At 41.8% G+C, this 21891-nt stretch overlaps 1 protein-coding gene across 8 annotated transcripts in view; it reads right to left on the bottom strand.

The window, feature by feature from the left end:
* Positions 1-21891, bottom strand: part of HECTD1 (HECT domain E3 ubiquitin protein ligase 1) — a 105927-nt gene that overhangs the window by 58880 nt on the left and 25156 nt on the right. For 6 of the 8 annotated variants that reach the window (XR_003093736.1, XM_025202484.1, XM_025202481.1 and 3 more), the window contains exons 3-13: positions 15821-16055; positions 13556-13783; positions 8424-8705; positions 7928-8216; positions 7506-7582; positions 7266-7364; positions 6797-6911; positions 6283-6457; positions 4073-4211; positions 3244-3414; positions 1609-1831 (exon numbers count right to left, since the gene is read on the bottom strand). Coding sequence is in view for 7 of the 8 variants with exons in the window: in XM_025202484.1 (XP_025058269.1) it covers positions 1609-1831; positions 3244-3414; positions 4073-4211; positions 6283-6457; positions 6797-6911; positions 7266-7364; positions 7506-7582; positions 7928-8216; positions 8424-8705; positions 13556-13783; positions 15821-16055 (2033 nt within the window). In the remaining variant the exon portion in view is untranslated. The remainder of the gene's footprint in view (positions 1-1608; positions 1832-3243; positions 3415-4072; positions 4212-6282; positions 6458-6796; positions 6912-7265; positions 7365-7505; positions 7583-7927; positions 8217-8423; positions 8706-13555; positions 13784-15820; positions 16056-21891) is intronic. The other 2 variants (XM_006022256.3, XM_014519292.2) reach the window with 1 other exon arrangement.

The raw sequence follows: 21891 nt of genomic DNA, 5'->3' as shown, positions 1-21891 counted from the left end.
CCCTGGCCCGTCCCCCCCCCCCCCATGGTGTCATCCCTCCACCCCCAACCTCCAGCTCTGCTCCACCTGCTGTGGGGCCAATTGGTAGCTGGAGCAACCATGCACTCCATGCCTCAGACTCAAGTGGGGATTGGGATGGGGCCAGAGAAGTGGAAGAAATGACAGGAGAGGAGAGGCCGGGGGGGGAGGGGAGGACAGGAAACAGTAGCAGCTCCAAGTCCGTCCCTAAGCCTAGGCTGGAACTGAAGCCAGAACCATAGCAGCCACCTGCCCCTCCCCACCCCCAATTGGATTCAAGATGAGGGGCTTTCCTCTCCATGTTAAATATGGGGGCAAAACTCATCTTGGAGTCAAGTAGATGCAGTATATTATATTACATTACGATGTGGATAGATAACATGGATATAAATAAGCTGGATAAAAAAGAAAGCACACTGAAGGCTAGAAAACAAGACCAGCCTTCAAATAATTTTAATTTATACACACAATATAGCTCTCTCATTAAACTGAGGAATTGGGAAGCATGGGAAGTTACCTAACTAAAGCATGAGACTATTATAAAAAAAAACCCAAACAAAAAAAAGCAAACAAAAAAACAAAACTCTCTTGTGTATTTATGTATTCTTTATGGAAACATCTGTCTCAAGACATGTGAAGTACGAATCGACTTTTAGATAGGATGGCATTTGTTGATTTTAACTGTCTTTTCTCATTCCTTTATTTTTAAGGTATAGTCCTCACTTTGGATTTCCAAACTCTTTGTGGAAATGACAAGTTAGATTTTAGTTTTTCCACCCTGAAAAAAGTAAGTCCATTAGCTTTCAACATAAAGGACACAGATACCTGTTCTTTGAATGTATTAAGTGAATAAAACCTTTGCACCTTATTTCAATCCTGAACCACAACACACACACTCTCTCGCTCTCTCTCTCTTTATTACTTGTGAAACGTAATAAAACCACAATGCATTATACAGCTGATAATTCACAAATGCACGAACAGTTACACTGGTGAAAAGATGAAATGCTCAGGAAGGTTTTTTCTGCTGCCTTGGCAAAGGCAGTAAACCAGTATTCTTCAAGAAAAAAGTCTGAACATTCTGCACAGGGTACAGAAAATGTGTTGAAAAGTATTTACATTGCATGGCCTGCTGCCTAATGCTTTCTCCTGTTAACTAGGACACTGTAATGTTTCCCATCCCTGATGAGAAACTTTCCAATACTTTGTCTTCAAACGCATGCAATCTCATTCAGTTAGCTAAAAGCAAACAACAAATTGCCTTTTAAATCTGCTTTTCCTGTGATGGCCACTACTGAGCGCTTTTAACATCTGGCATGGTAAGTATGCATGGAGAAGAATCAAAACAAAACAAAAGTTAATACACTTTTGCTGCCAAGATGTTTACTTAACATAATTCACCAAGGAAGTCAAGTTACGGTCGCATGCTATTTGATGAAATGCACCACAATTAACTGACCACCTTCCACGTTTACATCCTTTACTATTTAGTAAGCAAATTCCTGCAAAACAGAAGAGCTCAAATCAAATGATAAATAAATTTAACAGTTTCAAGATTTAGTTTATCATTAAGTCAAAAATAAATCATACCTGAACTATCTGATCCTCCTTCAGGGCTTCCACTGGAGTACATTGTAGCCAATTTTCCATCCAAGATAAATCTGAACCATCCATTGCTACCATTAGATAGTTCCAGGGCTGCTGCATCACTCCAGATATATAAACAGTCCCTTCCCCTAATGATTGACCAGTCTCTCCAGTGATACGGTTTACCCTGCTGTAGTTCTTTAGCATCCTCTTGGGGTTCATCCTCCTGTAATGAAATTATGTAAGTAAAAGGCTATTTAAAAAGTTAAACATAGAAATTAATATAGTTAAAATAGTTAAACACAGAAGTTGGTCTAATAAAAGATATCAGATTCACCCAAAGAACCTTGTCTGCCTATGTCATTAGACCAACACGGCTACAACCTACACCCCTATAACATAGAAATTAAGCATTCAAAAATGTAATCTCTGGACAAGAACTAATTCTGTAAAAAGGGTCTTTTAAAGGATTGTTTATTGTGAGCACTTAAAATGAAATTATAAATGTCATTTAAAGCCTACTAGTTGGGGTAGCTCTCTCAGTCATATTGCCAAAGACACTGAGAAGGGCAAAGGATATTGTGGCATCTCTTATTAGACCAACTGTATAGCTGGGAAGAAAGTTTGATAGCAACTGATTAACACAGTTACATCATAATGTAACAAAAAACTGCTGTCCATAAATCTCATGACTAGTGTATTTTAAAAGTTCTTATTTTACTACAAAAATATCAAGTTCAGGTAATGTTGCAGCTTAATGTTGTGGCTTGTTCTCTACTTGGAATCACCTGGTGGGAATCACCAAAGATGATCTAATAAAATCAAAATAGAAACCATGGTGGAAATTAGCTGGAAGTAGTGAGGGATTAGGAATGTGAAATTTGGGAACTGACAAGATGCCCTCAAAACATATATTTTAGTGTCTTGTTGTGATGTAGCAGTGTACTTATTTTTAAGCAGTCCATTATAACAATGTTTAGCAATCTATTAGCTATTTGATAAGATTACTTTAAAAATCTCTTTGGCTGTAAATAGATCTATTCACCACCTTCACTTGCAGTGCTTTCTTTTTAAAGCAATGTAAAAAGTGACAAATGTTCATAGTAAGTTAATGAAACCAAATGTCCCCATTTTACAGATGAAAAAACTGATAAGGGTTTCATTTCTTGTTTTCTAGCATATTATGTTACCAAATAAGATGCTGAGCCAATTAACAAAATATATATATTGAGCACTACTAAGTTTTGTTTTTCATTGACCCTAATACAAGACTATACATAATTTAAAATCACCCCCCAAAATTAGATTCTATAAGGACAATTCATAATTTTGGTATAAATTTATAACAAGTAAACAGGTGTGGGAGCGGAAGCACAAAGTTGGGGGGGAGACAGCAGTTCTGACTGCAACCCTCAGCCCACACTGTGGCTTAGAGTCACAGCAGCTGCCTATCCACCCACCCTTTACTCAAATCCACGATGAGGGGCTCCCCCAACAATGTTAAATGGGGAAAAAAAACCCTAGTTTTGGATTCATGTAAACATGGTGGTAACCCCCCCCCACAATGTTCTCATAACCTGCAAAAAATACATAAATAAAAGATTGCTTCCAAAAAAAAGGGTGTCAGACAATTCCTACCTTTTCAGGTTTAGATTCTTCTTCATTCTCATCATCAGAAGATGGTCCTGCTAAAGTTGACACCTTACTAATTACACCAAGTCTAGCAAGTTGGTCCAGAAAGAGGTCACCACCTTTATCTACCAAATCCCTGATGATCTGCAAGGCTAATAAGTGGCCATCATCATCATCCTAAAAGAAATTGAAAAGAAAAGAAAGATGTACTTAGTGCAATCACTTCAACTGTTAAGCACTGTCAATCTACTAACACTATACTAAATAACTTTTTCATTTATCAAAGGGCACAGCTACAAACAAGTTTTCATGAAGAAAGTCAGGGCACCAGTTTACAGTGCCTTAAGGCAGAGTTCCCAACACTAAATTCACAGCCTAACTTCTCATAGTAACTTTTCTGGGCACCGAGACTTTGGGATGTACACCTATCACATGTAGGCCAACTAGGTTAAAACCTAATGCTCAAGTAACAAGCTACTTAAAACTTTGTTCTGAAGACTGATTCAACATAATACAAAACCAGTACATATAAGTTACAAGGATATAAGAGGCAAGGATTTTGTGGGTGGTATTTTTTTTAACTGGACCACTTGTATAGTTCAGATAGATTTAAACAAGCTTTTGAATGCATTATATTATATACCTGAAGAAGACTGCATTGCACATAAAAGCCTAAATTTATTCCAAACATTCAGTTGGTCCAATAAAATAAATCCTTGCCTCTTTCATTTCCTGGAACCATCATGCCTACATCACTCCAACACTACCAATATGAGATGGAAGGTTTTTTATTTCACAAATATAGTAGAGTAAGTAATAAAAGAACCATCCTTACCTCTTGATCAAGCACAGTGGCAGTGATTTCAACAAGTACTGTGGGCAGATTGTGGCCAGCATCAGAATCACAAACCTCTTTTAACAGTGCTTCAGAACAAAAATGAATCATTTTTCGAATTAGGGCAAGACTTGCTTTCCTTTAAAAAAAAGAAAAGAAAGTGACCTTACCCAAGCACGTAAAGTTTAATAAATTAAAGTAATATACAAACTACACACAAACTGTTTATGTAGTCTATTTACCATATTTACTTGAATCCAAGGTGAGGTTTTTTCTTCCCATTTACAATGGGGAAAAGTCCCTCATCTTGGAATCCAGTACGAGGGGGGCAGAGAGCTGCTGCAGCTCCAGCATCAACTTCAGGCCAGAATCGGAGGCACCACTGCTGCATACCCTCCCCCCTACCATCTCTGCACCCCATGCATCCTCAGGTCTCCTTACTGTTCCTCCTCCACCAACTGGCTCCACCCTCACTGCAGTCCAAGGCACAGAACACGCCCCGTAACAGTGGAGCTGACTCTGCACTTCTACTATGACAACAGCCCAGTCTCTCATCAGTATTGCCAGGTCTGGGGGAGCAGAGGCTGTGGGGCGAGGGGGAGAAAAAGGGGAAAGGATTCCAGGGTATGTGTGGGGGTGGGGGACGGGGACAAGGTGAGTGGGAGAGGTGAACAGGCAGCAGAAGGTCAGCTCCTTTACTGCCTCCTCCACTGCCTGAATCCCACCACTCCTTTCTTCACTGCAGTGGTGATGGGGACAATTTTAAGATGACCCTCCAATAACTAAACTCCATGTGTGGAAAATTATAATTACACATTTTCCATATACAGAATCTAATTATTATGGGGGATGTCTTAAATTTAGGACTGTGTTATATTCAGGCAAATACAATATGTACTTTCACAAAAATATGATCTCTCAAAGTTTTGTGCAATAGCTGGGACTGGAAAAAAGGAACTAAGTCTTAAATCTATTAACCTATAGGCGAGTAGAAACAAAGCAATAGTTCTGAAATCCTTTTCTACCTTCTCTAGGAAAAAGGTACTCAATAGCATAATCTTTAGCCACTAGTTACATAGCGTTTTTCAACGTTCTTTTAACAATACTTGCCTAGTTCAACTCACTACTTCCCTGTTATGTATCAAAGGGTTGGATTTAACCATTTTTGCCACAGTACTGGATTTCAAGCTCATGTTAAGTTACTTATTCACTGCAACTTCTAAAACACCAGAGCTGCCTGCATTCTCTGGCTACCTCAGGCAGGTGCTCCCAGGCTTGAGGAACCCAGTCTTGGACAGGATTGGACCCTCAAGTTCCAGAATTGCCTGTCCAACTTGCCTGCTTATAGAAGCACCCCCAGGAATCTCCAAGGTGCATCTCCAAGCAGAGAATACATTGCCCATTGTCTCTCACAATCCAACGGCCAGGACAAAACATGACGTGTTTCCCACAATGAAGTGGATCAGCTGTGCCAGCACATCCCATCTGCTTCATTTGGCGATATCTACTTATACCCTCAGTTTCTACAATCAACGTTAAGCTCTTTATACTGGTCTTCAAAACTCTCCAAGCTGGTTCTTCCCCACACACTTGCCTTCCTCCAAGTCACATGATATCACTATAGCTCCTTCTCCCTGTTCTCATTACGGTGGCATACAGGGACAGGATAACTACTGTGGCTAGGCATTCTATATGCATAATATTCTTTTTGACTCCTTTCATATTGCCCTTTAACATCACAGCACTCTCTGCCTGCTAGGTCTCACCCTAATTTCTCCTCCGAGTCCCCGCTTAAACACACCTTTTCCAAAACATCTCATTCTTACCTCCCCTATATGGAGAAAAATACTGAAATCCTAAATATAAGTCACATCATTAACTACTCTAGTTCCTGCTCTGTCACTTTGTGTTACATTCCATGTCAATCATAGATGTTATGCAATGCATGTTTACCATTAGGGTAAGTACCAGGGTGATGGGAGCTGCACTTAAAAAAAAAAAAATGTAAGTCTCACTTAAGAAAACAACAAAAAAACCCACCCCCCACAAGAGAGAGAGAGAGAGCCATCATCATCTGCAGTTTTCAGATGGTTTAGTACACTTTATCAAATATAATGTATTATGACATTTTCAGCTAGTTCAAATTGCAAATGTCAGCATGATGAATGGATGTGCAACACTTGTGAAGACTGATACAAATAAAAGATTACCTTATTGAAGGCAGCATAGTTTGTTGAAATGTTTGGGCAAACACAGGCAATAGTCTTTTCAAGTATATGGGTGCCATTTCAGGGTCTCCTTTGGGCTCGTTACATTCTTCTTCATCTTTGTTTGCATCTTTCTTTTTCTTTTCATCTCCTTTGTTAACAGGACACATCCAATCACCTGGAAAATCATTTACTGATCATTTATTTTCCTACCATGTAAAACTCAAACAGCCATTTCCAATCACAACTGAGAGACTAAACACGAAGCACACCTTTTTCAAATGCAAAGATTATTTGTGCAACACTATGAAGCAAATTATGGGCCAAATACTGAAAGAACTGCCAACTGCAAAATAGTAGCTGAAAATGTCTAGAAAGAGTGTAATACTCAAGGTTTGTTCCCTTTCAAAATATGCTACCATTTTACTTCATTATGCTTTATTTTGAGAAAACAGAAAATTAAAATGTAATAATACCCCCACTAGAAGAGGGAAGTTATAGAATAATTCATACTAACCTGGAGACTGAAGAATTGCGACTACTTCACTGTGCCCTCTTTCACGAGCTTTGTCTAAAGGAGTTTTCCCATCTTCATCTCTCAGATCAGGGTTTGCACCATGTCGCAAGAGAGTCTAGAAAAGAACATTTTTAAAGAGAAATTTTGTAAGATTCCTCCCCCAAGTTCCTAATCCTATTGTCAATCAGTACATTCCTCTGCTTCTTCAGACCCACATGTAGCATTGTGAGTATATGTTCTCTGTATGGTTGCTTATGAAAGTATTTGTCTATTGAAACTGCATAACCAAGAACTAGAAGTTCTGATGAAAAGAGAAGAAACTGACAAGATTAATTCAACCCCCTGAAGGCATACTTCCACTCAATGTTTCTCATCACAGAACTTCTCTTCAGAAATGGTTCCAGCTAAATATAAAAACATTTGTGCAGGTTTTTTTTGCCTAACATACTATAAAAGTTAGGATTTGCACCTTTGCTACTTGAGGCCTTCCAAAACATGCTGCATAATGTAATGATGATGATCTCTGCCCTCGATTAACATCAGCACCCCTTTCACAGAGAAATTCCACCTGTTAAATAAAAAGGAATCTAGTTACCTTACTTATATATTTTCCTTAAGAAAGAATTGAACAGCTAATTTATTGAGCTAATTTATGTAGCATTATTAGTATAAACAGTTAATTTATGCAGAGTTAATAAACTTAACTTACCATTTCCTGAGTTCCAAATGCTGAGGCCCAGTTTAATAAAGTTTGTCCAACATCATCCATAAAATTAACTTCAAAAGCTGAAAATTAGACACAGTAGGGTAATTATTTCAAGTCCTTAGTACAATACACTAATCATTAATTTACTGTAAACAAGAGTGGCAGAGGTCCCATTTCTGGATCTCTAAACAAACTTAAAACATCAAAATATTCAGAAAGTTTGACGTGTGAACCAAGGATAAAAAAACAAAGTTAACCTTGTTGTTATCCAGAACTGGCCTGTATTTAGCTACGTAAATTAACATATAGTGTTGGCAAGTTTCAAGATATCAGCTTAGTATTTACATCAACATTAATCAATTGACTATAAAAGAACTCAGAATTGCACATTTCATTCATTTTCTTTTCCAAAATATTTTACCTACCTCCTGTGTCAATAGCATCTATTAGCGCATCAGTATCTTTACTGCGGATGCAGTCTATCAGCTGCCGATGTGAACGTTCCCCAGAACTATCCAGCCTACGCAATCCTGGGATTCTACCTGTAGATCCAGCACTTGACTTTGGCAGGGCTTTTCGCCCTTCAAACAGTAGCACCAAGAGAAGATCTACTAAACGCATAGTATCCAGAACACATCTTTCATCACCCTGCAATGCACTTTCTATAGAGTCTGGAAGTTCAGATCTTAGGAGATCCTGGAAATAAGTAAAAGTCTAAACAATGAAAAGTATAAAGGACTTCAGAAAAAACTGAGAACTGAGATCTGTTGTTATATGTACTGTTTCCTTGGATTTTTCCAAAGAATACTTTACATATACAAGATTTTTATCATGCATAATATTCTTGTAAGTGGTAAAAAGCTTTTAAAGCAAAACAAGGAAAAATTACAAAAAACCCTGTAATACATAAAAGATTCTTACATGCGTTACTACTGGAGAGCCTCTGCAAAGGGTTGACAACAGGCTTACAATAGTCGACACCTGATTGCTTAATTTAGAGTCTGCAGCCGTGGATGGTGCACCAGTGCTGCTCCGACCTGGTTTGCATGCTGAAGAGGGCCCTGATGCTGTACCACCAGCTGCTGCCATGCGAGATAACAACTCCTCAGTTAGTCCATGTTTAGCTAATGGAGCTGGATCAACTCCACGACGTGTGAATCTGTCAGCTAATGAAGCAAAACATCTCAGGGCTCCATCAGAAACCTACAGAAGAAGTGAAAGGTAGTAAGATGCTCTAATTTTGTCACTTAGGGGAGAGAGATGAATTCTGGCAGCCAAAAATATAGCTTGCCAAAACACCTTATAGGAAACATTCATATTTAATTTAAATGCTTTAGCTGTCCTAAAATTTAAGTAAAGTTTTTAGATAGTCATTATTTCAGTATGTTTAGTAATGTATGGTGTTGCCAGCTTTCCACAAGAGAACTGACTTTACTTATATTTCAGAATAAGAAACTCTATCCAGAAAACAGCACTGAAGAACAAACTGCTACTCAGCTTTTAAGCATCTTGAAAAGGCATAAAGTTACAAAGTTTTTCTAATAATTAAAACATTGCTGAAATGTTCATATTTAATAAAACTTATTGAAAGTTAGTCCTAAGAGAAAGCCACTAACATTCTATTCACAGCCACAAAAATGTTAATTCCAGCTTTCTACTAAAGAGCACTTCTCCATAGTATTGAGGAAACAGGAGCTCATAATGATGGCAGCACCCGGTAGCATCTTCCCACTAGCAGTCACCTCCTTAACCAGGCAGACAGGCCCACTGACCTACTGTCCAGGACAACCATCCAAACCATCGTTTACCCACACCTGGATTATGTGACGTCACTAAAGAACTGCCATTTTCCCTTCAATATGGTGTACAAAGTAAGGAACATCTTCTTACTCTCTTGCAAATCAGCTGCTCCACCAAACTCACAATCGACTGAGCAGGTAGACCTGATGTCTACCTCTCTCAATATGCCCTGCACATGAGTAAAACATCAAACCAGGATCTGAAAGATTTTCAGTTGTACCTTTTCTTTCTCAACCTATTAAACATTTCAGCTGCCTTTCCCTGTCAGTCGCAGCAGCTTGTCCCATCAACAATTTTGCAATGATATGCAGCTCTGGCACTTTTCCAGCAGGTCACTAATTTGAGTTGACTTTTGTCACAGCAGCAGCAGAAGTAGCAGTTAGAAAAAAAAATGCAGGCAAGGACTCCTGTGGTCAACTGCAATACATAGGCACGTTCTGGCTTCTATGAAAAGTAGGCCAAAGATTTTGTTTCATCAGTATATTCTTTTGCTGTTTCTGTTGTTTTGTTTTAACCTCCAGTTGTCTTGCACATCTCTAAGCACAGCCATCAAATGGGTGGGAGGGGTAAGAATTATTACCAAAACATTTCCTGTTTACCTTTTCTCCCGAAACTAGTCTGGGTCAGAGATATTCTAGAAAGGCCTCAGCAGTCAGTTTATCCTGTCGACTAGTATATGAAGATGACAACAGTAGGATTACCTTCTGCTGTACTTCCAGGGTCTGTTCCTTCAGAGGTTCCCTTCAAGTTCATAAGGTCAGTGGCTGAAGGGACAACTCTCTCTCGTACCTATTCATTCAGAATTGCTGCCATCTCCTCAGCACAGTCAATATTATAAATAAAATTCTGGTCATGTTAATGTTTCCAGGTCTACATCTAATCTACATGGGTGGCACTTCTTCAACCCTGTAATTACACTTCTGCATCCTTCCTTTTCAGTATAAACCAGGCTACCCTAGGTGCTACCATGAACTGTCACAACAGAAAAGGGTTCAGAGCTCAAACATTGAAAAAAAAAATAAAAAATCCCAAAGTGGAATTCTTCTACAGCATAATACGTATCACTTTGAAAAATGGAAGTATGAGAGTAAGTTTATCTTATTTTCTCTGTCTGTGACCTGTAACTGAAATAAAAAGGTCTATACCACATCAGAGCACAGCTAGCAGTTAAGAGTTCATTCAAATATTTTAGAATAAGTTGTATCTGAGGCCAGTTAAATCTGGTCTGATCTTCTCTGTTAATAGGTATAGGAGAGGACAACTCACAGATTGCAAAGTGAACAGAACGAGAACTGAATCCATAAACAGAAAACAGAAAAAAATTCATACAGGACTCTGCAGGGGAAGTCCAAGAGATGCGCAGATTCTTGTTATGAATGCTAAAGTTTCTTGCAAAGAAGCGCTTCTTTAAAACTTGTGGATGTTGGGTGGAAATTCAACTATTCTGCATATAAAACTTAGGGTATAAAAATGGCACAATACAATATTATGTACAAATATGCAACTCAAGTTCCGGACACAATAGAGCATACCTGCCAGCTCTGACACTCAAGCTAACCTGGTGCTTCTACATGACATTATATCACACCATACAGATATACTTTTAAAATATGACACCTCTAGCAGGTGGGTTTTGCAAAAGAATGTGGAATGGGCTATGGGTGCACCAACAGAGATTTTTGGGGCCAATACCAATGGCCAATTTTTAACATGCCATATCGGCCAATACCAATCCAATATGCAGCCCCACAATGAGGAGAGCAGCATCCGGCTGGTAAGTCTGCTGTGGAGGAGGGGGCGTTGGGGGGCACAGATCAAGGCCCCCGCAGTGAGGGAGGGTGTGGGGCTGGGGCAGGGAGAGGCAGGTGCTGCCCAGCCAGGGCAGGGCAGGACACAGGACGGAGCAGTAGCTTGTCCAGCGGGGGTGGGGAATGGCTCCCACTGCTACATGCACTCCAGGAGTGCATGAGGGGGTATGTATCCCTGGATCTGTATGCGGGGCGAAGGCAGGCTGCCACTGCAGGCTGGGGTCTGGTGTGGTGCCAGGCTCTTCCCGGTGAGAGGCTGGGCCAGGCTGCGCTTGGAGAGGGCGGCACCAGGAGCAGGGCCTACAGGGAATTTTGGGGTGGCTGCAGCCTCTCCTATAGTCCCCCTCCCAGTGCCACCACTGCTCTCCCATGCTCTCTTGGGGTGCATGCAACAGCGGAAGCTGCCCTACCCCAAGACAAGCCGTGGCTCTGTCCTGTGCCCCGCCCCGCCCCAGCTGTGCAGTGCCTGCTCCAGCCCCACAGCCTCCCTCACTGCGGGGGTCCTCGATCTGCCCCCACCCTCAAGCCCCTTCCCTTCCCGCCTCTCCCCACAACAGAGTTCCTGGCTGCTCTCCACACTGCTGGGCTATACTCTTGGCCACCTGCATGCTGCACTGCAGCTACACGGATTCATGCTGCATTTAAATTGGCAACATCAGACAAAAAAAGCCAATTGCCAATACTCTCAATTTTCCTCATATCTGTGCAGATGTGATATGGGACTAATGTACTGGTGCACCTCTAAAATGGGCCAGATAATCCCCCTGACCGATGGTCTAAGCCAGGGGTGGGCAATTATTTCAGCTGGCAAGCCACTTACTGAGTTCTAGTGAGCTGCTGAGGGCCGAGCATACAAAATATTTCAGAATATATCCTTTTAACAAATTACAAAAACCATGGATAAAAAACAAACCATATAGTAAAAATAAAAACATCTACTACAACATATTTTAATTTTATTTCAAAAAATAAGTTTTGTCTTGAATTACGGATTTTTTTGAGTAGTATATAGAGGCAACTGCATAATAGCTCAAAATAAGTCTTATTCACATATATAGGGGGAGAGTGTTGGCGGGCGGGGCTGCCTGCACACTAGGTCCCAGGAGCTAGGCAGGTATGGAGTAAGGGAGGAAGGGAGGGGTACAGCAGGGGGCACATGTAGCAGTTCACCCAAGTGGTGCAGCCTGCCTCCTACTACCTTGCATCTAGCCCATGGCTGCCCCCGCAGAACTCTGCATGGGACTAAGCTCTACCTGAGCCTGCCCAGGACAGCCCATGCCACACTCCCATAGGTGGGTGTGGAAGGAAGCATGGCACAAGCTGCCCTGTGCCACATTCCCCTCTGCATGCACCTGCTCCATGCCCACTGACAGGAGCACAGTGTGCCCCAGGTGGGAGTGAACAGGGCTCAGCCCCATGCAGAACACTGTGCATACAGCCGTGGGCCAATTACAATCAATTGGTGGGCCAGATCTGGCCCATGGGCTGTATTTTGTCCTCCTCCGATCTAAATGAACAATTCCCCCCTTGCTTGCTTGAAAAGTCAGTTCTTGGAGGCTGATGGATACCTAGACAAGAGAGGGCTCAAACCCTTTAGAAACCTGACTACTTTAAAAATAAATACATCTACAAATTGACTAACTGACCACAATGGAGCATCTGGTGTAGATTATGTACATGTCTGGTGTAGATTATATGATACTTACATTTTCTGTTAGGAGAAAGAAAATGGTGGCAGGGTCTGTTTTCCTGCAAGGATCTTACATGAGCTACCTATCATTAGACACTAGTTAACTAAACTGCAATCAATCTGAATTCAGTGCATGCTTACCTTCCTTCCACAAGTGCATCATATATTTAAAATGGATAAAAAAAAATAACTCTTAGTTCACTCATGATATTTCTTACAGATTATTCTTTTGCTTCTTGCATTTTTCTTGGTGACAGTGAAGTTGACAATGACAAATGGTTTCGTTTCCAAAACCAACTCCATCTCGCTACAACTATGGCCATTTCAGAAGACTGATGTTCTAAAATCTTAAAGTACAGCAGAACATTTCTACAAGCGAGGTTCTAAAGTTTTGCAAGGTCTGGCTTTCCCAAAAGCCTAGAGCCAGCTGTAACTGAACGGCCATATTTTTTATTCTCTTCTCTTGAATTTGGGGGAAAAAAAAGAAACCTACCAGAATAAAATTCAGATACTATAACTAATTCTTCATTATGGAGACTGTAGAGATGATCATTCATTAAGGTTAAGCTATTAGTTCATATTAACTCCAACCTAACAACAACCAAGCTTGTCATGCATTCACTAACCTATCCTGAGAGCTGAAGGACAGCACTACAATGTACCCATGTTATTTTATTAACTGAATGTAGACATTACAAACTAAATATACAATGGTGTCAGACACTGCACAATATATAAAGGACACAATTACTTACCTGATGGTCTTCATGTTTTAATAAACTAGATAAGGATTCCACACAAATTTCTAATGAAGAATCCTGAGGTTCCATTTTGCCACAGAGTCTGGATACTACAGCCATAGCAGAATGTAAAGTATCCTTATGAACCAGATGTCCGCTGTCACGAATGAATGTCAGCACACAGTTCAAACCCCCAGCCTCAAACACAGCTCCAGATTCACGGGTACATATTAATTCTAACACCTATAATAAAATGAAACTGCAATGAAGGATATGTTACAAATGATTTCCCCATTCTTCCTCCTCACAGATCACTGTGGGACTACCACAAAAGAAATCTAGCTCTGAACTCACCTCTCAAACATTTACAGTAGAGGTGCACCAATGAAGATTTTGGGGGCTGATACCGATAGCTGATTTTTAAGTAGGCATATCGGCTGATACTGATCTAATTTCTGATACAGCTGCGTGCAGCTAGCAAGTCTGTTGTGAAAGGAGAGGGTAAGGGCGTGGGGGGCAGATCAACACTCCCTGCAGTGAAGGAGGGAGTGGGGGAGGGGCAGACTCTGCCCAGCTGGGGCGAGGCTTGGAACGGAGCCACCGCTCATCCAGAGGACGTGGGCATGTGCCCCCAGGTCTATGCGGGGTGGGGGCAGGCTGCAGCTGTGGGCTGAAGCCATGGCTGTGCCAAGTTTTTCTCAGTGGGGGTTGGGCTCGGTGTGGATGGCAGCAGTGCTGGAAACAGGACTGGGGGCGGGGCCTGAAGCCACCTCAGATTTTGCCATAGCCCCCAACTCCCAGCATCACTGCACCTGCCCGGCACAGCCCCGGCTCTTCCTGGCACATGGGTGGAAGCGGAGTGTTGAGCCGGGACTGCACTCTGGTCGGGGGGGCTGCAGCTCCAACCCCCATAGACCCGCTCCAAATGCTGCTGCTGCCCACCCCAAGCTCAGCCCCCACCAAGAAGAGCCCAGCACAGCCCCAGCTCCAGCCTGCACCTGTCCCACACCGACCTGGGGGCATATTCCCACCCCCACCCCCGCTCCCTGGACAAGCTGCGGCTCCATCCCATGCTCTGGCCCACCCAGCTGGGCAGCACCTGCCCCAGCCCCTCCCCCTCAGCATGGGGGGCATTGATCTGCACCCCATCCCACACACCCCTTTCACCACAACAGACTTACCAACTGCACACAGCTCTTCAAGCTGCCAGGCTGTACTCCTCACTGCCCGTGTGCTGCACTGCAGCTGCGTGCACACACGGGCATTTATTGGCCATTTTATCAGCTGCATCAGGCTGATTTCCGATACAGCCAATATTCTTTATATCAGTGCTGATCCGATATCAAAACGATGTATCAATACACCTCTAGTTTAAAGTAGTAGTTCCAGGTCTCCTTTCTGAAGAAAGGGAGCTAAGATAATAGAATCCCCAATTGAGGACTGGACAAGAGGTACTGTAAGGGCAATAACCAAAAGAAACCAACTGCCTCATATTAGATAAAGTCTTTTCTTTTTCTGAAGGACAGCTACTCCATAAAACTGCCTGATTAACATCAGTAGTAATGAGAAACCAAGAGTTAATGGATCTGGTGGGATAAGGAACCATTTACTATGTCAAGCATGAATGGAAAGAAAGGGGATGGGAAATAAATGAGATTTGGGGGGAATCCAAAAGTTACCAAATGGTGGACTGAAGTGAGTATAACATGTGCAGGATTAAGCATATTTGTGGGCATGAAAATCCAAGACAAGAATGTGCATCTGTGGGGTGCATAAGGACTACAATCAGATACAATTACATAATGTGGTCTAAGGAAAGTCCAAGAATAGCTGTTTTGGCTAGTCAATTGATATGACCATTTCACAAAACCAGTTTCAAAAGGTCATGTTCAGCATAACTGGATAAGCAAAAAGTAGTTCACTCATATTCTGTTACACATATACAACTAAGTTTCAGATGGTTTTTCAAAATTCCCTCATTTTTCACATATTTAGAAATGGTGTACAATTCTGTAAAATTTAAGTAAACTTACAAGACTTTCTTTTTTCAAGTTTGGTTTTTATTTAAAAAAAAAAAGGGTTATCAATTTACTGTTATGCTAAATCTCAAAACAAAGAAGGTCCACACTTCCAGTTACATACAGGAGCATACCATTTTTTCACACAAATATAATGATGATAACCACTTGCTGTCAAACTATATTATAGATTGATTTTTAAAATGCATTAAATTTTCTCACTTCTTATAGAAGCAAAAATGTAGTAGTAAAGAACACTTACCTTTACACATTGTTCAGCTAAGTCTCTGCTGGTTCTGTTGTTAAGTTCAACAACTACTAGACGATTACAAAGTGCTTTTATGGCTCCATCTACTCCTACAATCCTACGGGTACATTCTGCTGATACATCCAAATAATAAGTTATGGCACGAGCTGTTACTTCTAACACATTATCTGGAGCACTTTCATCAAGAAAAATTTTGCAGAGTGCTGGTAAGAAAGTCCGAGGAGGGCACCTATAGAAGGCAATACAACATAATTTGTTACTCGCCTACTTTCCAAGTTCCTCTAAATCACAATATTTCAAATACTTCCACGTAAGTTAACATTTTCCCAATATAAATGTTATATTGCCAACAAAACTGATTCATTTCTCCAGGTAAGAAAATAAATAAAAATATAAGCTATTTGTGGATCATAGAAGAATCAACCATTAACACATCTTCTTTTCTTTTATCATTAGATGGTTGAATTTTTAAAACAGAGAAGATGAGCATAGTATAATGTTTTTAGTGCACCTTTGCTCCCTTCCCCCCACAAATACTACTGGATATGATTCTACAATATTTTGGTATCAATCAGGAAAAAGATTAGTACATTGTGGGACCTAATCACCAAAGATTTAGGGCAAAATGAAAAATTTACTTTGAAAGCATAGCAATAGTACCTTATAGGCGCACACATTTAAGAACTTTTTTCTGCACTAGCACCAACTAATGGTAAAAAGGAACCAATGATTTGTCAAGCAGCTAAAGCTAACCTAGCATCTAAACTCCAGGTGCCAAATCAGCTATACTGCCTTTTTTTTTTTTTAATGTAAGGTACAGATTTTGATCTGCATTAGGAGATCTAGTTCAGGTTGATAGAAATCTATGATTCTTTTTAAAAATGTTTTTCATTCAAGTCATTAGTGCTTTTAAAAACAAACCAGTTTAAAATGAAACCTGAATGTAATAAAACCTAGCACTTAAGCTTACTATAAACAATTAAAATCTTTAAATAAAAAATAAATATGCTGAATTTCCAAATTTCTGCCATCAGTTCCAGGCTGCATGCTTTTTCTCATACAAAAAAGTAAGATTAAATAAGCATCTGAAATTATTAAGCTACGCAACTCCTTAAATAAATGTAAATAGCGTACCTTTCCAAGGCAGCAAAAAGATGGACCAAATCTAGCATAAAGGCTCTATTCAGCTGTACACTGACAAGTTTTAATGGCTATATCAATCAATTAAAAATGCATCTTTCTTCAGAAAAAAAAGGAAGAACTGATTTTTTTAAAAAGTTATTAATATATAATAAGACTTCCTACTTACCAATTAAAATCATGTTTTAAACCACAATTATTGAAATTAAGCCAGCCTAGATCTAGGAATCCTCCCTGAATCTACAGAGGCAGAACAAAAATTGGGTATCCTCTTTGGTTTATTTAGCTACATCATCCTGTATCACTGACTAAAAGGTCGGTTCTTGCCTGAAAACCCTTTAACTAATCCATGGACTTTATTAGATGAGGGGGAAAAAAAAACCAAAACTATCCATAGGTTGGTTATTCATGGCCCCAGAAGTACACTGTTATTGCAGAAAAATCATTGTCCTAGTGTACCATTTCCTAGCAGAACAAAATGCTGATTGTTGTATATCTGGTCACATGTGAAGTAGTCAAATACTGCCAGGCAGGAAAGAACCCTTTGTTTAAATGCCCTCAGATTCCTTTACCATATATACGAACAAGCTGAAATCTGTCAGAGTTAAGGCTGATATTTTATATTCGCATTGTCTCTCATTCTACCTAAGCATTAGCAGAGACTCTCATTAGTGTACATAACAGGGAAAAATGCATCAGGGTCAGGGAACAACAAAACGAAGGAACACGAGAAAGATTTTAAATCCGTTGTTTTGCTGCCTCCATTTTTTTATCATTGTAAAACAATGAGTACGTATTTTTTATTTATAGAATACTGTTCACCAGGAAAAACCACCTGACAATACCATATCAAGTAGTTTTACAAACACCACATTAGGATACTACAATGCAGAGATACTAGATCCAGGATACAATGAAGGGGACAGGAAAGGAGAAGGGAGAGGGGCTCCAGACTGGCCACATGTGGGTACCGCATGCAATGCAGGTCTTGGGAACAGGCACCGCATATGATGCATGTCCCTGGGCCCTGCACACATGGCTGGTCAGAGTGTGTAACATCAATGACCAGATGACATAACTCTATAGGCTGAATCTGGCCCATGGGCCATAACTCTGACATCCCTACAAAGGAATGAGGGGTGTAGGTTGTAGTGTGTTGGTCTAAGGACAGGCAGACAAGGTTCTTTGGGTGAATCTGATATACCTTTTATGGACCAATTTAAATAGCTGGAAAAAAATATTTTAGCAAGTTTTCGGGTTTAAAAACCCATAGTCTGACAAAGGGTTTTTAACCCCAAAAGTATGCTAAGAAATTTTTTTCCAACTATTTAAGTTGGTCTAATAAAAGGTATCAGATTCACGCAAAGAACCTTGTCTACCTGTAAAGGAATGAGGCATTTCAGTATGTTTAGTTTCAGTGTGAGTACTCCATGCAGTCTCTCATTATTTTGGTGCTTCTCCAGTTATCTTTAGGGGTTTATTTAAATTGCAGTTTTACAGATTTCATGGAAACTGCAAAATCCAAGACTATCTGCAAAATCAACAAAAACAAACAAAAAAAACTTAATAAAAATAAAGTGCTGGCTCTCTAGAGGGAGCCAACAGTCCTTGCTGCTGCTGCAGCCCAGCCAGGAGGGGAAGGTGCCAGCTGGAAGGGCAACACAAAGGGCACCAGAAAAAAATGGCTGCTGCCTCTCGTCCCTTCTCCCTCCCCAGCCCCACCACCCCAAGCCTCTCAGCCAATTAGTGCTGAGGAGCAGGGCTGCCAGAGCACATCCATAAAATGTCTGCGGAATTTGCTCTTTATACAGCGACCAACCTATGAGAATTGGTAAGTCTAACCACAATTTAAGTAGACACCTTAGGCACCTATGTATGTGCCAGACTCCTGCTCAGACACATACTAGTTAGCACGTGTTGGAGCAGACTTCATTAACAGAATCTGCTGGAGCCTGCCAATCAGCATGATCTGCAGCCTCAGCATCACGTGTACTCAGCATCCCCGCACTTTAACTAAACTGCATTGAATGAGCTTTAGTTAAAGCGCTCCCACTGACACCTTGAAGCATGAGGAAGCTGAATACATGAGAAGCTACGGACGCTTTATTTAGAGTGGCTCCCAAGAACCACTCTAACTAAAAAGTGCCTCACACTGACCCCACCCCAGAGCATATGTAAAGACACCCTTAGATACCTGTCCTGTAATCATATGATGCCATCACTAGTATACACTGCTCTGGAGCATGCTCCTCCCCAGGTACAACAAAATATATTTACCAGTAACAGCAGCAGCAAAGTTCAAAGAGAAACCTGAAATGAAGCATGTACATGGAAAGTGACTATGACAGCATTATAATACACATAATAAAAAGCCACAAAGTATAATGAATGAGCTTAGGTACTACTCTCAAAAGACAGTAAAAACTATCTGGCAGATAAGGTTCTTTGGATAAATGGAATATCTTTTATTACACCAACTACATAGTTGGAAAAATAATTCTCTACAAGCTTTACAAGCATTACAAGCTTTGTGTTCTACAAACAACCCTCTTCCAGTATAAAGGAGAGTCTGCTGGTGTTTGTGTGCTCTCTTGACTGGAATAGAAACGTAAGCCAATATGCAAGATGCAGGTCTGTGAAAGTGAAAATGCAAATGTGTGGCAAGGAAGATCAGAGGGGATGGGAGTTAGCGTGTGAGAGACATCACCCCTCCATCAGACTCTTGAATACTCCAGCACCAACATTTCCTTTTTAGACACTATAATCAATAGCCAGAAGGTTGAAATACAAACAACCACATACAAGAAACCCGTGGACCAAGATGCATATCTACACAGAACCAGCAATCACCCTAAAAACACCAAGAAAACTGTAATATACAACCAAGCCCTCTGATACCGCTGAATATGTACTGAGAAGACCTGCGATCATCACCTTCCACATCTCAAAAGGGCTCTCTCTCAGTAAGGACACTCCTCCAGAGACAAGTCACACTTTTAAAAGAGCCACCACTAGATACCAGGAGAAGAATTGGTGCAGTACAAATGGAAAATCTCCACAGATCACACGCCATTAGTTATAACCAGGGATCCTGGTTTTCCATTTCCCACAGAAAAATAGAGAAAACCACAGATTTCCCATTTTTATCCTCAGAGAAAACATGGAATTTCCTTTTTAGAAGAGAAACCCACGGATTTCCCCCTTTTGCAAAGAGCTCTGCAGGCTGGCAGAGTTCCAGCCTCTGGGAGCTGTTTGCAAAATGGGCAGGGCACCCCTCAACCCTGCCAGGAGGGGAAGGAAGGGGGGTGGAAGGGCTGGGCCCAACACACACACTTACCAGAGGCTGCTTCAGGCTCACTCTTCTTGTTGGAGGTAAGTGAGGCTGGGCTGGGCAGGAAGCTGACTAGGGGCTGAGGGAGCAGGAAGGTTTGCAGCCAGCCAGGCACTCCAGCTGGGAGGGGGTTTGCAGCCTCCCCGCTCCCCACTGCAGTGCTCAGCTGGCTGGAAACCCCCGCTGCTCCCTGCCAGCTGCAAACCTCCCAGCTCCCTCAGCCTCCAGCCAGCTTTGGACACTCTGGCCAGAAGGGGTGGGGTTTGCAGTTGGCCTGGAGCAGCGGGGTTTTCCAGCCAGCCAAGCACTCTGGCTGGGAGCACGCAGGATTCAAACCCCATCCCAACCACAGTGCCCGGACAGCTGCAAACCCTGGATCACAAAAGCTGTGCTCCCCGCCCTGCTGCCCTCTCCCAGGCTCTCCAGAGTGCATCATGTGCAACTGGCGCAGCAGGGCACAGCGGGGCCATGCACAAAAGCTGCCTGTTGCTGCAAGTTCCGTGCTACCCTGGCCACACTTCCCCTGCGTGCACGGGGGCAGTGCACATCCGCCCTGCCCCCACTCCCCCCACAGATCTGGAGGGTGCAGGTTCCCCCTGACCCCCAAGAATGCAGCTGCCACTGGGAACTGGCCTTGCTCGAGCCTGCAGCAGGCAGCAGCAGTGCGGGAGCCAGCTCCTGCTGTAGCAGCTGCTGCCTTCCATTGGGGGCAGGGGCACCAACAGGGCTGTGGGGGTGCATTTAATTTTAAACATGGATTTTGGGATTTTTAATCAGAGAATTTGTGATTTTTTAATCACGGAAAACCAGGATCCCTGGTTATGACATACCACCCTTCCCCAGAACCTATATGGAAATCCTCAAACAATTGCAGCCCATACTAGAAGACCCAATTCTTAAAGAAATCTTTCCAGAACTACTCATTCTGGCCTTTAAACAGGCACCAAACCTCACCAACCTCATTACCAGAAGCAAACTTCCTATGGCCCAATGCACACCAAATGGATCCAGACCACGCCAGGACAAGAAATGTAAAACCTGCCAACACTTCTGCACCACTCCCACAATAACCACACCCTCCGACAAAACCATCACCATTCCCAGATCTTACACATGCACCTCCAGAAATGTAATACAAGAGGGCGAATCTGCCTCTTCCGTGAGGGGGACATAGCCCTGGACATAATGGCCACAAGTTCTCCTTTCTTTCTCTGGAAGATGTTGATTGTAAAGTAGTATGGTACAAATTAAACCTCAAAAAGGTAGCAACTCAAAAGCTCAGAGAGGGTTACAGCTCACTGTGGCACTGATGAATTAACTTGCAAGATGAGGATTCCCCAAAAAGTTACCTCCAAATCTGAGGAGGCAAGCTATGGATTTCTACAGCAGGAAGTGTCAGCCTCAGTTTCTGGGTATGTTTACAGACAGACACAAACACATAAAACATGTTGGACCGGGAAAAAAGCCCAGTTAGGCTCGGAAGCGGCGAGAGACGCGTGGGTGAAAGCTTGCTGCGCCCCCGCTCCCCCAAAGCCCCCCAAAACCCTCCAGCGGCCGCGGAGCCCCCCGCCGACCCCCAGCACAGCCAGGGCAA

This window comes from Alligator sinensis, unplaced genomic scaffold, assembly GCF_000455745.1.
Source record: "Alligator sinensis unplaced genomic scaffold, ASM45574v1 scaffold720_1, whole genome shotgun sequence".
Lineage (NCBI taxonomy): Eukaryota > Metazoa > Chordata > Crocodylia > Alligatoridae > Alligator > Alligator sinensis.
Note: the sequence above shows the minus strand (reverse complement) of the source record. Positions and strands in the feature narration are given on the sequence as shown.